General features: G+C 39.4%; 2 protein-coding genes across 2 annotated transcripts; one reads left to right on the top strand and one right to left on the bottom strand.

Annotated features, from left to right (window-relative positions):
- The first annotated feature begins 1,353 nt into the window (after positions 1–1,353).
- LOC113353972 (cytochrome P450 76A2-like) lies at positions 1,354–2,762 on the top strand. The gene is made up of 2 exons (XM_026597437.1): positions 1,354–1,984; positions 2,074–2,762. Exons 1-2 carry the CDS (start codon positions 1,385–1,387, stop codon positions 2,686–2,688), a joined length of 1,215 nt encoding a protein of 404 aa, XP_026453222.1. The 5' UTR covers positions 1,354–1,384; the 3' UTR covers positions 2,689–2,762.
- Positions 2,763–9,651: 6,889 nt separating this feature from the next.
- LOC113353973 (carotenoid cleavage dioxygenase 8 homolog B, chloroplastic) lies at positions 9,652–12,592 on the bottom strand. The gene is made up of 6 exons (XM_026597438.1): positions 12,093–12,592; positions 11,207–11,950; positions 10,584–10,777; positions 10,320–10,509; positions 10,133–10,235; positions 9,652–10,023 (listed from the first exon to the last, which is right to left on the bottom strand). The coding sequence occupies exons 1-6, from the start codon at positions 12,387–12,389 to the stop codon at positions 9,872–9,874; spliced, it is 1,680 nt and encodes a 559-aa protein (XP_026453223.1). The 5' UTR covers positions 12,390–12,592; the 3' UTR covers positions 9,652–9,871.
- Positions 12,593–13,243: the final 651 nt, after the last annotated feature.

Consider the following 13,243-nt stretch of genomic DNA (forward strand, 5'->3'; position numbering starts at 1 on the left):
GGAAGAAAAAGAGATGTTTAGGATAGTTTATTTTTTGATTTTAGGTTCAAGGGTATATAGGTAATTGAACTACTCAATAGACACCCCTTATAAGGTCACCTAGGATGGGAAAACTATTTTGTATGCCTTGAAAGTTTTTGGTATGCCTAAAATGATAGTTCAAAGATATATCAAAGATCCCGCCAAAAATAAGGATTGCGAGCCAAATTCTGGTATAGAATATATGGTATATCTTGGAAAATATGTGAAATATACTGGAAAAGATATGCGTATATTTAGAAATCCGGCTAGATAACTGAGGTTAAGTTTCCAATTTTCTTATGTCATATCTAGCCCATCTAACGGTTCTGGAGGCTGCGAATTCAATTTTGAACTCGCGCTGCGAGTTCAAAATTTTTCCCTCAAATTACAAAGGAAGAACTCAATTGCATCGATTAATACAAGGTTGCAATGCAAGAAATGCTTACAAGTTGCATCTTTGAGATAGAGAAGGCCAACGTCACCAAGGTAATGGGCGGATTCAATTGGAGTAGAAAACTTGCGCCGGCCTTCTCCCGTCTTTCTCTCTTTACTTCTTCTTCCTGTCTCCATTTCTTTCCACTCTTTTCCTAAAATCTTCCTTACTTACAACAAAAGAACCTTAAAATGTCCTCTAGAATGTGTACTATCTGTTTGGCAGCCTTTACCAGTTCCTAAACCAATCAACCAATAATGGATATACTTGTATTGTTTATTAATGTGACCAGATCAAGGTAATTTTGTATTTGCATATTCAAACTCTAACTAATGTTTTGGCTCCGGATTTCTATCCCGATTTCTCCCAGTGCCTGTCCGGCGGTTTACTTCCTCTATTTTAATAGCCAACCGCTTAAGAGTTTCCGTGTTGATTTGGTCGTTAGAAAGGGACGGGGCACAGTATGGGAATCGAGACGGGGGTTCTCCATAAAAGCATATACATGTTTTCTGAAGTAAACACATCACACAAATTTGAAACAACCAAGAGTTTCAAGAAGCTTTCATGGATCTCCGCCTCTTAATTTCATCTACCGAAATGAAGATTTATGTAACATCTGAAATGTTTTTGTGGACAGCTGTGGCTGTAGCAGCTGCCGTGCTAGTTCTCATCTTAACACGAAGCCGACGAAAGGCAGCAACCAACAGCCGTATCCCACCAGGACCCCCTGGATGGCCAATATTGGGTAATATCCTTGATCTCGGTTTCAAGCCACACAAAACCCTGGTAGATCTCAAAACCAGATATGGCCCATTGGTTTGGCTGCGATTAGGCTCCGTCAATACTTTGGTCGTATGCTCAGCCGAAGCGGCCATGGAAATGTTTAAATACCATGATCACTCCACATGCAATCGCCACTTGAACGAGACAATGAAGGTAGGCGGAACATACGGCGCCACCATCACACTTGGTGAATATGGTCCATACTGGAGAATGTTGAGGCGTCTTTGCGTTGCTGAACTTTTCTCTCGGAAGCGTATTATTGATACCGCTCCTTTACGTAGAAGATGTGTGGATAAATTGATAAAATGGATAGATGATGAAGCCAAAGAACAATCAGAACACGGGGTTGAACTTGCACGTTATGTTTTTGCTAGCGCATTTAACGTGATGGGAAATATAATGCTTTCTAGGGACCTTGTTGATCCTAAGTCTAGCAAAGGAAATGAGTTCTTCAATTTGACTTCTGAACTAACTGCGATTACAGGGAAACCAAATCTAGCTGATTTCTTCCCTGTTCTACGCTGGTTCGACCCTCAAGGATTAAAAAAGCATACAGAAGAAAAGAAAAACCAAGTTCTTGATATCGTTGATAGCTTCATAGAGGGACGTCGCCGACAAGACATCGAAGGTAAACAATCCCGCAACAAGGAGCAAAAAGACCTCTTGGATGTTTTGATGGAATTTGAAGGCAACGGAAAAGATGAACCTGCTAAGATTTCAGATAGAAATCTCAATATATTTATATTGGTGAGCTAGTTGTTGACTAGTTATCTTTTGTAGGGATCTTCATGCTTATTTGATCATATTAACCAATTTAAGTTGCTTTCACTGTGTAGGAATTATTTATCGGTGCATCAGAGACAACAAACAGTACCGTGGAGTGGGCGATGGCAGAACTTCTCCGACAACCAGAGGCAATGAAGAAGGTAAAAGCTGAAATCACCAAAGTTGTGGGTTTTCAGAGGAATTTAGAAGAGAGCGACATCAAAGATTTACACTATTTAGACGCAGTGATTAAAGAGACATTAAGGTTACATCCCCCATTGCCGCTTCTCATTCCTAGAACCACTATCAAAGATATGGAGTTAATGGGGTATATCATACCAAAGGACACACAAATTTTCATTAATGTTTGGGGACTTGGACGAGACCCATGTAGTTGGGAAGATGCAGATTCCTTTAAGCCGGAGCGGTTCATAGATGCTTCAAATCTTGATTACCGAGGACAAAACTTCGATTATCTACCATTTGGAGCAGGGCGACGTATATGTCCAGGGATTCCTCTAGGTCACCAAATGCTTCACCTTGTACTAGGTTCACTGATTCATTCTTTCGATTGGTCTCTTGCAAATGGTGTTACTCCGGAGACTCTAGACATGGGAGAAAGAATGGGAACTTCACTAAGAAAGGACATTCCCTTGAAAGCAATACCGAAACCCTTATTTATATGATTATTAAACTAGGTACCATGGTTTGAAAATAAATTAGGTTTCTCGTACCTGTAAGGTTTATGATGTATTGTCAATCTTCCTTTTCATTTTATTTCATTTCTTACGTTTTGTTATTGTTAAAGATTACAAGATTCTATCTTTAATTAGATTAATATTTCTTTTTCTAAGCATAAAATAACTTGTATCTTAAAAGGTTGAAGAACTCTTTTTGAAAAGGTTAACCGTCTTGGCAGTCATGAAATTTTAAAGTAGGAAGTTCTCTATTTCATCGTATAGGAATAACTATTCAAAAGGAGTTTGGATCTCAGTATGTCGCTAGTTGTCACAACTACAAATGCTCCAAGCAATTTTTTGCGTAACTATAACCCGACAATACAATGGTTCAGTGATCTCTTATCACCCACTCGTATTTCAGCCTTATAAGTTTGCACCTATGCAAACAACCAACTTCACTGAGTTATGCAATTGAAGAACTTAATTTACATTTTCTCTTTACCATCAATGTAGTCCATACTACAAGGGGTTAGCTTCACATAATTGGGGGAGTAGTTTCTAATCAACAGAATACTAAGGCAAACAAATAAGCCAACAAATCTTCTTTTATTAGCTTAAGGGAAAGATTACAAAATTAGTCCAACCAATGGACTTACAAGCTTATTCTCTAAGCCTAACACAAAAACACTCTCTACTGCAATGTGGTTCCTCTACACATGAAGACTTGCATTTGCAAAGGTTCTCTGGCTATTTATAATGCCAAGAACCAGGACCAATCCATATGCAACTAAGTTGCACGGCCCATGAACAACCATTTGTCCATAGACAGTTCCTTTTTAACTGCTAACTTTAATTAGTGTTGGCTTGGAGATTGGTGCCACACTTGTCTCGAACGGTTAGACTGTGCCAAACCCGGTTATAAAGCCACTTTATAACCGTCTCTAACTTACTCTTTCACTCTGGCATTGTGTGATGCACACACACTCGTAACTGACAGCTTGAACTCAAATCCGTCAATCATTGCGTTGCACTAATCTTGGCCCGTGCCAGTGTTCGGCGATGGTTGCGCTTTACTCAATCTTGGCCTATGTCAAGTATTCGGCAATGGTTGCGCTTCATACAACTTGCACTTCTACCAAGTATTCGACAATGGTTGTACTTCATTCATCCCGGTCATACACTTCTCTTATTTGAATGCAAACACCCAAATATCATGTCAATTGAGTCTTGACTTGCTTAGTTTAAATTCATACTTCATATGCATCACATGCATTCTTTTTGCCGAGCAATAATCACCAATGGCGCATTTGGCTATGCTGTTGTTGCATATGCATTGTCCAAGCCTTGGCCAATGCTCGAGACGATGCCAAAGTCATTCTATGACTTGCATTTTATCCTTTATTCCTTCATTTAGTTGGACTAATTCTGAATAAGGATATGCAACACTATCACATAGTATTGCATGTGCTAAGTAGCCTTTCTTGTCTCAGCCATGTTGGCGCTACATCGTCGGACTGTACATCTCCATATGCCAGGTACAACTTCAGTATTGCGCAACCTTTGTTCTTAATTGTTGGGACCGGTCATACACCTTCCCCACCCAATCCATTCAACGTCCACGTTGAATGCAACATCAGTTCAGGCTCTGCTGAACTTTCTTGGCCTTGTACGCATCTGAGCCGCTCTTAGAAATCAGCTACATTATTTGGCCTTTAGCCTTACCAAAACTTTTCTGCCTAGTACTTTACGCCTCCACTTAGTTTATTTTCCTTGGCATTAAGCCTTTGAATTCAATCTTCAATGTTGCATCGTCGACTATGCTTCAATTCTACTTCATTCACATCTCAACACCCAAAAGCTATTCCAACTTGTTGTTATGCCTCTTGCATCATCATACATATATTTTCTTCAAGCCATTCCGTGCCTAAGTGTACATCCCAAATAGCCAACATATCACCCTGATATGCATAACTTAGCTCACTGCCTTCAATTCCGACTGACATTGCACTCTTGCAATTCAACGGGCCTTACTGTACACTAAGTGTTATCCAATCACTTTGAAACTCTCTTATAGAAATTCGACTGAAATGCATGGCATTGGCCATACTTAATAAAACCGGGACATCCCACCATCACTTTGAACAAGGCTTATCTTCGCGTGCCTTTGAAACTAACAAGGCGTCACTAGTTCTTTCAAACTGCTACTCTTTAATGCAGCGGTAAAACAACATCATGTTCTTCCTAACTATGAGTTACTCTCAACTCATATGATTGATGGACGTACATCTTTATTCTTGTTGCTTTTCTCCATGCTATGCCAAATACTGTTGCACTTCTGCGTAACTTTCCCAAAAACAAACTCGCATATGCCACCAACTTCGCTTCTTTCTTGGTTTTGCTTTCAACGTTTCTTATTGTATACTTTGGCTAAGTATACTTGTAGTGCTTCCCAAATGAACTAGCTTTACATTAACAAAAAGAGACAAGGTTTTTGCTTAAACACCACATTCATTCATTACACTAGCCTTACATAAGAAACTTAGGGACTCCTTCCCATTTATACCATTGTCCAACAAACATCCTTACTAAAAGCAAACTAACAGCCAAAGCAAATACAGCAATAACAATGTGATATCTTTTAAGACCATAAGATCAACAACAGCCAGTTTAAACTTCAAACAGAAACAACAAACAAATATGTGCCAAAGCCTCCATACTTCAGCAACCTTGCAGGTTCAGGCACTTGCAAACAGGAATGCAAGGTCCTTGCTTCATACATCTCAGTCAAGGCGAGCAAGGGATGCTAAGATCCATAACATACCCAAATTCCTCATGAATCTCAGCTAAGCTTTCTTCAAACGATTTCACAAGCCCAAACTCACTTATCCTGACCTTATCGCGCCTCATTTCATATGGACTGACATTCCTGACACCTTTCACGAAATAAGGTGCACTTGGACTTTGTATGAAAATCCCGCCAAGGTGAGGCATTTTTGTTGCCTCGGTTGTCTTTAAAAATTTGTTACCAAGGATCATCTCAAAATCATTATGATGCACCACCATTATACTGATTCGGCCACGCCGTTCTCCCACTTCAACACTTCTCACAGCCATCCCCTTGATTGGTTTAGCTACATCATTCATAGTCTTCATACAGTGATCAGCCTGATATACTTCTAAACCCAAGTACTCTTCCATCGACAAGTTCATAACAGTATGTGAAGCACCTATATCATCCATGCCCCAGAGTCAATGATTTTGAATGTAACTTTCACATAAACCAGGCCAGCGCCACTCAGCCCATGACGTGATGTTTCCTTTTGCGCTACTATGTTGCATAGTGGAATATGGTTAACATGTTTCACTTCATCAGTTTCATATTTCTCACTGCTACCCTCAGTGAGTATTGCGGACAAATTTTCTCTCTTAGGACAATCATGCGCAAGATTAGGACCCTTGCATAAGAAATAACCACCATCCTTGGTATTCAGCCAAACTATCATCCCTTTGATAGTTCTTCTCCTTGGCCTCAGAACTTTTCTTACTAACATTTTCCTTGTACTTCTGATTCTTCTTACCCTTGCTCTTCTTATATATTAGCATTAGTTGAGGTATCGACTAACCTAAAATCAGCATGGTTGTCCACTATTGTTATAGCCAAAGGTAGGTCTTTGGCACCATGCCTTATCACTTAGGCAGGAGCCCATGCTTGCAAACCAGACGTAAAATTAAACAACTTATCTTCCTTAATACATATTACGAATATCTAGCATCAGAGACGAAAACTCTTTGACGTATTTCCGTGGTGTACCAGTATGCCGCAGCTTACAAAAGTTCTCTCTTGCTAGCCAAGACGCATTGCTTGGTAAGAATTGACCCTTCAATTCTTCTTTCATGACATTCAATGTCACGATGCATGGACGACCAACAATAAGGTCATCATCAGTTCTAGTCCTCCATCACAATTTTGCATCACATTCCAGGTAAACGGGAGTGACCTTTTGCTCTTCTGGGGTTCTGACGGCTTTGAAGTATTGATCCATGTCCCGCATCAAATTCTCTAATGCCTTCACATCTCTTGAGCCAGAAAAAGCCTTAGGTTCAGGAACTTTAATATTCATAAAGTCACTGCCACTACCACCCGCAGTAGCCTGATCCGAACCAATCGTACTCACCATTCTCCTTAAGACGCCTAACTCATCAGTTAGCTCTTTCAAGGAATTTATGAACATGGTCTTAACAGCAGCGATTTGGACTTCCAAATAAGCGTGCTTCTTAGTTGTATTCTGGCTTTCCACAATCATATCAGCAGTATAATTGTCTAATGTTTGAATGCGATCCATCACCGTAACATCATGATTAACATCATTAGGATGGCGTACCTCATCACCAATCTTGTCTTCCAATTCTGCTACCCTATCATTTAAGGTATCCATTGCACTCTTCTTACTATCCATTACGATCTAACAATTTTAGCAACTAAACTCGAGCAAATCAGAGAAAAATCTTCCAAAAAAAAAGCCAAAACAGAGCAATATGTGCTCTGATACCCCAACTGTCACAACTTCAAACAAGCAAATTTTTTGCGCAACTGTAACCCGTAAATACAATGGTTCAGTGATCTGTTATCACCCACTCGTATTACATCCTTAATAAGTTTTCACCTACATAAACAACCAACTTCACTGAATTATGCAACGGAAAACTTTACTTAGATTTTCTTTTACCAGCAATGTAGCTCATACTGTAAAGGGGTTAGCGCCATGTTTATGTTTCACAAAATTGGGGGAGTAGTTTCGAATCAACAGAATACTAAGGCAAACACATAAGCCAACAAACTCACAAGATATAGCTTAAGGGGAAGATTACAAAACCATTCCAGCCAATGGACTTACAAGCTTATTCTCTAAGCCTAACACAAAAACACTCTCTACTACAATGTGGTTCCTCTACACATGAAGACTTGCATTTGCAAAGGTTCTCTGGCTATTTATAATGCCAAGAACCAGGGGAAATATATATGCACTCAGTTGCACGACCTATGAACAACCATCTGTCCATAGGAAGTTCCCCTAACCGCCACAATTCCTTTTTAACTGCTAACTTTAGTTAGTTTTGGCTTGAAGAATAGCACCACACTTGTCTCAAACGGTTAGACTATGCAAATCTCGGTTATAAAGCCACTTTATAACCGTCTCTGAGTTGCTCTTTCACTCTGGCATGTGTATGATGTACACACACTCGTAACTGACATCTTGAACTCAAATCCGACAATCATTGTGTTGCACTAATCTTGGTTCGTGCCAATGTTCCGCAAGGGTTGTGCTTTACTCAATCTTGGCCTATGCAAGTATTCTGCAATGGTTCCGCTTCATTCAACTTGCCCTTCTGCCAAGTATTCGGCAATGGTTGCGCTTCATTCATACTGGTCATGCACGTAGAACATTTGCATGCCAACACCCAAATATCATGTCAATTGAGTCTTGACTTGCTTAGTTCAACTTTATACATCATATGCATCACTTGCATTCTTTTTGCCGAGCAATAATCACCAATGGCGCATTTAGAAACGTCATTGTTGCATATGCATTTTCCAAGCCATGGCCAATTCTCGGGACGATGCCAAAGTCATTCCATGACTAGCATTTCATCATTTATTCCTTTCTTGAGCTAGCCTAACTCTGAATAAGGATATGCGACACTATCGTATAGTATTGCATGTGCTAAGTAGCCTTTCTTGTCTCAGCCATGTTGGCGCTACATCTTCGGACTGTGCAACTCCATTTTTCAGGATAGAACTTCAGTATTGCGCAACCTTTGCGCTTAACTGTTGGGACCGGTCATACTAGGCTACCAACTACCTTATTGTATAATCAACATCTTTGTGAAAGGACAATAGTCCCACATCGCTAGATTCCTCATAATTAACATAAATATAATATGGAAGGACCTCTCCACTCATTGCCAATTGGTTTTGAGTTGGATACCCGCAGAATTTAACATGGTATCAGAGTCAATCCCCATACCCAGATCTGTTGTACGCCAGGTATAGGCCGAGTTACTGGCCGAAGTGTACCAATTTTATCGCTTGTACACCTGGGGTATAGGCCCAGTGGCGGATGTGTGTGATTTGTCACATGTACACCTGTTACCGATTGACTGGTCACTGTACGTAGGTCCGCGTGTTAGTCCGATTGACTGGCCTTACACATGAGGGGGTGTGTGCAAGGACAATAGTCCCACATCGCTAGACTCCGCATAATTAACTTAAATATAATATGGAAGGGCCGTTCCACTCATTGCCAATTGGTTTTGAGTTGGAAGCCCGCAGACTTTGACATCTTTATAATAAAATTTTAAAAATTTTAAAGATGAAATTTATGTACCAAAAACATGTTGTATACTTATATTGTGCTCTCCTTCAAAAGCTTGTATTGTGCCACGGATTAAGTAAACCATATCGTCCTGTGCAATTTGATAAGTACAAAGAGAGAATTTTAAAATTTCCTCTAGAAGTTTGCCAAGCTCCCTCAATATTATCAAGGAGTCCTATAATTGCTGCCAGCTTCTTGACATAAATACCATGTGTTCTCTCTGCAATGAAAACAGGAATCGTTGTAGGAATTTTCTCCACTGCAACAGCAATGGTTGTTTCCTTCAAAATCTATCCAAATTTAAGACCTTGATGCACAAACATAACCAAGACTTGGAGCTTGGCTGATTGGTGCAACTAAATATAAAATACGAGTGCAAGTGGCATCCCCTTCAACCAGGGAACAAGGGAGGAAAAAAAAAACGCAGGAGCCAAAACTCATTTCTTAGTGGACAACTTAGCTGCATATGGCAATGACTCGTATGAAAGAGCACAAGAAAGTTCTCTTGGGCCTTGGTTTGTAGCTTTTTTTCGCTTCATGTTCAATTGTTCATGCAAGTTTTTCCTATTAAACTTATTCCTATTAAACTTGTTCATGCAACCCAAATACTTGTTTTACTAAATTAATGCATAATTACATCAATGTCTTATGTACAACTGTGTAAAATATATGGTATTCTCAATCAAAGATAGCTATATAATCTTCTTCTATTCGAGGAAGTACGCGCAAAAACATCCTTAACCATCACTAGCATTTTTCCACCGCTAACCATCACTTAGTTCTAAATTATACACACACATACACCAGTTCGTTACTTATACATTTATCTTTGGAACCCAACATCCATGTAACCCGTATGGAAGACCATATGGAAAACTTGCTCTCGCGATCTCTTGGAACGTAGTCCCATCCAATACTAATGCATATCCTTCCCCATTTTTATCACTTATTATTGAAATCACAACACCTACATGTCCAAACAAAATTTCAAGTTCAAAACTCAAATTGCGCAACCAAATGAAAAGGTATATCTAAGGTTCATCATTAATTAAATTTGGTAATGAATGGTGGCATACCGTCATCTTCTTCGATAGCACCTGGTCTAGCGACAAAGAAAGGCTCTGATGGTACAGCACCTTCCTCGTGCCAATTCTTTGCGGTACCCGTGAATAAATCGATCTAGAATGCAAAGATGATCAAAACATTAGTTTAAGCTACTCAGAAAATTCCTATGGACATGTACCGAAAAGGAAAAGGGGTTACCTTGGTGAGAGTATTGGGGAAATTGCATGGACGTTGAGCTCCACAAGCATAAGCATATCTGTATTTCCTTCCCAAGTATAATGGATTGATGCTGCACATATCCATCCCTTTTCCATGTTGGTTAGGGTCCAAGGCTGCCACTAGCTCTCCCTTTGGGCTTCCATCTAGAGGAATTATAAACCTTCCAACCCTGAAATGGAAGCAATTTTAAACAAATGTTTCTTCCGTACTGGTTACAAAAATAGAACATTACGTACTACGTACCTGGCATCTGGCAAGACATCTTCAGTGGAATGTGTTCGAAGGTTTTCTAGTTTTAGCTTATCAAGAATAGACGTATCCGCATTATGTTCACAACAATCTGCAATAACCGACGTGACCCTTCCGTCTTCATCTTTCTCTTCATAAGCATTTATGAAATGAAATGTCACAAACAAAGGAACCTCCACACTTGCCACCTAAATAAAAATATATAAATTTGTTAACCAAAATATCTAGTCGAGAGTTTTATTCATGTCAAAATTAGAAAACGAAGTGCTCTCGTGTTGATACATCATCATTGGTGATCTAAAAGATGTAGCTCGTATGGCTGGATAGCTGCCCGAGCGCAAAAAAAAAAAAAAAAAAAAAAAAATTGTAAAAAGCAAGAATAACTCATGGACCATATACAAGAGCTAAAAGTCAAATTTGCAAAACTGAATTCCTCCAATCAAGTTGTACCTTTGGGCTTTGGAATCATTATACTACCTAGTACATACTATTTTGGGTTCTTCATAAAACTTCCAAAATAGATCATTTGATGATTCCTAGCAGTATAATTATCGGCTAGAAAATCAGAAATCAGCATCATCAAAATCTTAACTGTGAAAAAGAGATGATGAACTTACAATTTTTCCACTAGCTTTACACATAACATGCATAAAGGCTTTAGAATCAGGATACCAATGAAACTTGTAGAGTGGAGTTGGCTCAGCTTTTAGTAAATTCCCGGCGCTATACCTCAAAGGCATTTCCGGAACAATGATATAATGTTCAGTCACCGGAAAAGAATGGACCCATCCCGGTGCTGGCCCACCGGAACACTCAACTCTACCGATTACTTTCCTTTCATTTGAATCCGGTTCCATTCTAACAACTACATATCCCGGCCTGATCAAATCAGGCAGTAGAGTTAAAAATTCTGTATCGGTCACGATAGGATGAGCCGAATGAATTAACCCGTTCCAGGAATCTGTGTATTCGAATTTCCCGATGGTATCCAATGTATCAGGATCGACCACAATCGATCCTTTGATCGTCTCCGTCAAACATACAACTCGGCCATCTCCTAGTTTGATCACACCTGTGTTGGCGTTATCCGTCAGTGATGCTCCAGAGAAAAGTCCAGCAAGCTCTCCTACGTATGACAAGAAGCTTTCTTGTTTCGGTACTTCAGAAAATTCACGGTAGCATATTTTCTTGTTCGTTTGTGCGGATTTATATGCTTCAGATTCCACGTGACGGTGACCTGCTATTAATCTGCCATCTTCAAAGTGGAGGCGTACAAGAGTGGCATAGCCGTCGAAAAGGTGCCGGAATTTGTAATCCTCTATGTCCCATAGTCCTGGTCCATTCCTCAGGTATGTACCACTCTGTGAAAGAAAAAAAATGGAAGACAAACCCAAATCCTTAGTCATGCAAACATATCTTTACGTATCACTCTTTAAAAGACGGAGAGAGTAGTAGTATAATAAAAATACCAAAAATTAAAATCATTTATTTTCAGAAAAATACCAGCCATAACGGGATTTCGCCATCCACAGCAAGCTCCCCTTCCCAACGTTCTTGTCGAATACTAGTCCATGCTACTGACTTATGTTCATCTTCATCAGTAGATTCAATATCTGGAGCTAGAGATGTAGACGGAGGAGGCGATCTAGTCGCAACATTAGTAACTTTCACACCTCGGTTACACCATTTTTTCGATGCGACGGTGAGACTGCCTTTTGTGTGAACTCCCGACACTCCAAAGTCTGCTAAACCTGAAGGAAAAGAATTACTTGCAATGGTTCTAAATGTTAAAGAAGCCATGTAAGGTAAAGAAAGGGGGAGAGTGATGAGGAATTTCAACTTTGAGGAATCTTGAAGTGAATTTGCATATAATTTAAGGGAGATGTGATCTATAAAAAAATTCAATATATAGAGTCATGGTAGTGATGAAAGGGTTAGTGGGAATCTTTAATTGGTGAAATTCCTTAACACTAATGGACAAGTCTATTAGTTTATAGTACTTGAACTAGAAAGTTTGATAAAGTGCATATTTGTTTAAGTTATATTGTCCAAGAAAAACACTCTTGTATAAACGCATCCAATGACCTCAAATTTCTCCTGCCTATGCTTATTCAATTGTAATGTTATCAAGTGACTATTTCGTATTATAGTGAAGTTGTTGGGTACCAATCCGCGGAGCGTATATAAACCGTTTCAAACCATGGACACCAGGATCACGGTGAGTATCTTCGTGTCACAATCAACGTTTTGAATACCTTAGAAGTGAATCAATTGGCAGGATTACTAAGCATCATTGGTAATATTCCACCTGTAACAGATATTAATCATGATGTTAGGCGTTGGCAACTTCACAGTTCAGGTTTTTTTCGGTTAAAACCTTATATCACAGGTTGATCATTAATGATGGTGTTGATAACTTTCCTAACCACTTTATTCAGAATGATGGAGTTCCGCCAAAGGTCTCTTTTTTATTATGGTGTGTTGTTCATGGTAAATTAAACTCTTTAGATATGCTCAATCGCAAAGGAATGAATGTCTACAGCTCTTGCATTCTCTGTGGTGAGAGTAATGAGTCACAAGATCATCTTTTACTTCACTGTAAAGTTGCCTACAAAACTTGGATTGCTGTCATGCCTCAAAAGGATTGGGCTTGG

This window comes from Papaver somniferum, chromosome 2 (assembly GCF_003573695.1).
Source record: "Papaver somniferum cultivar HN1 chromosome 2, ASM357369v1, whole genome shotgun sequence".
Lineage (NCBI taxonomy): Eukaryota > Viridiplantae > Streptophyta > Magnoliopsida > Ranunculales > Papaveraceae > Papaver > Papaver somniferum.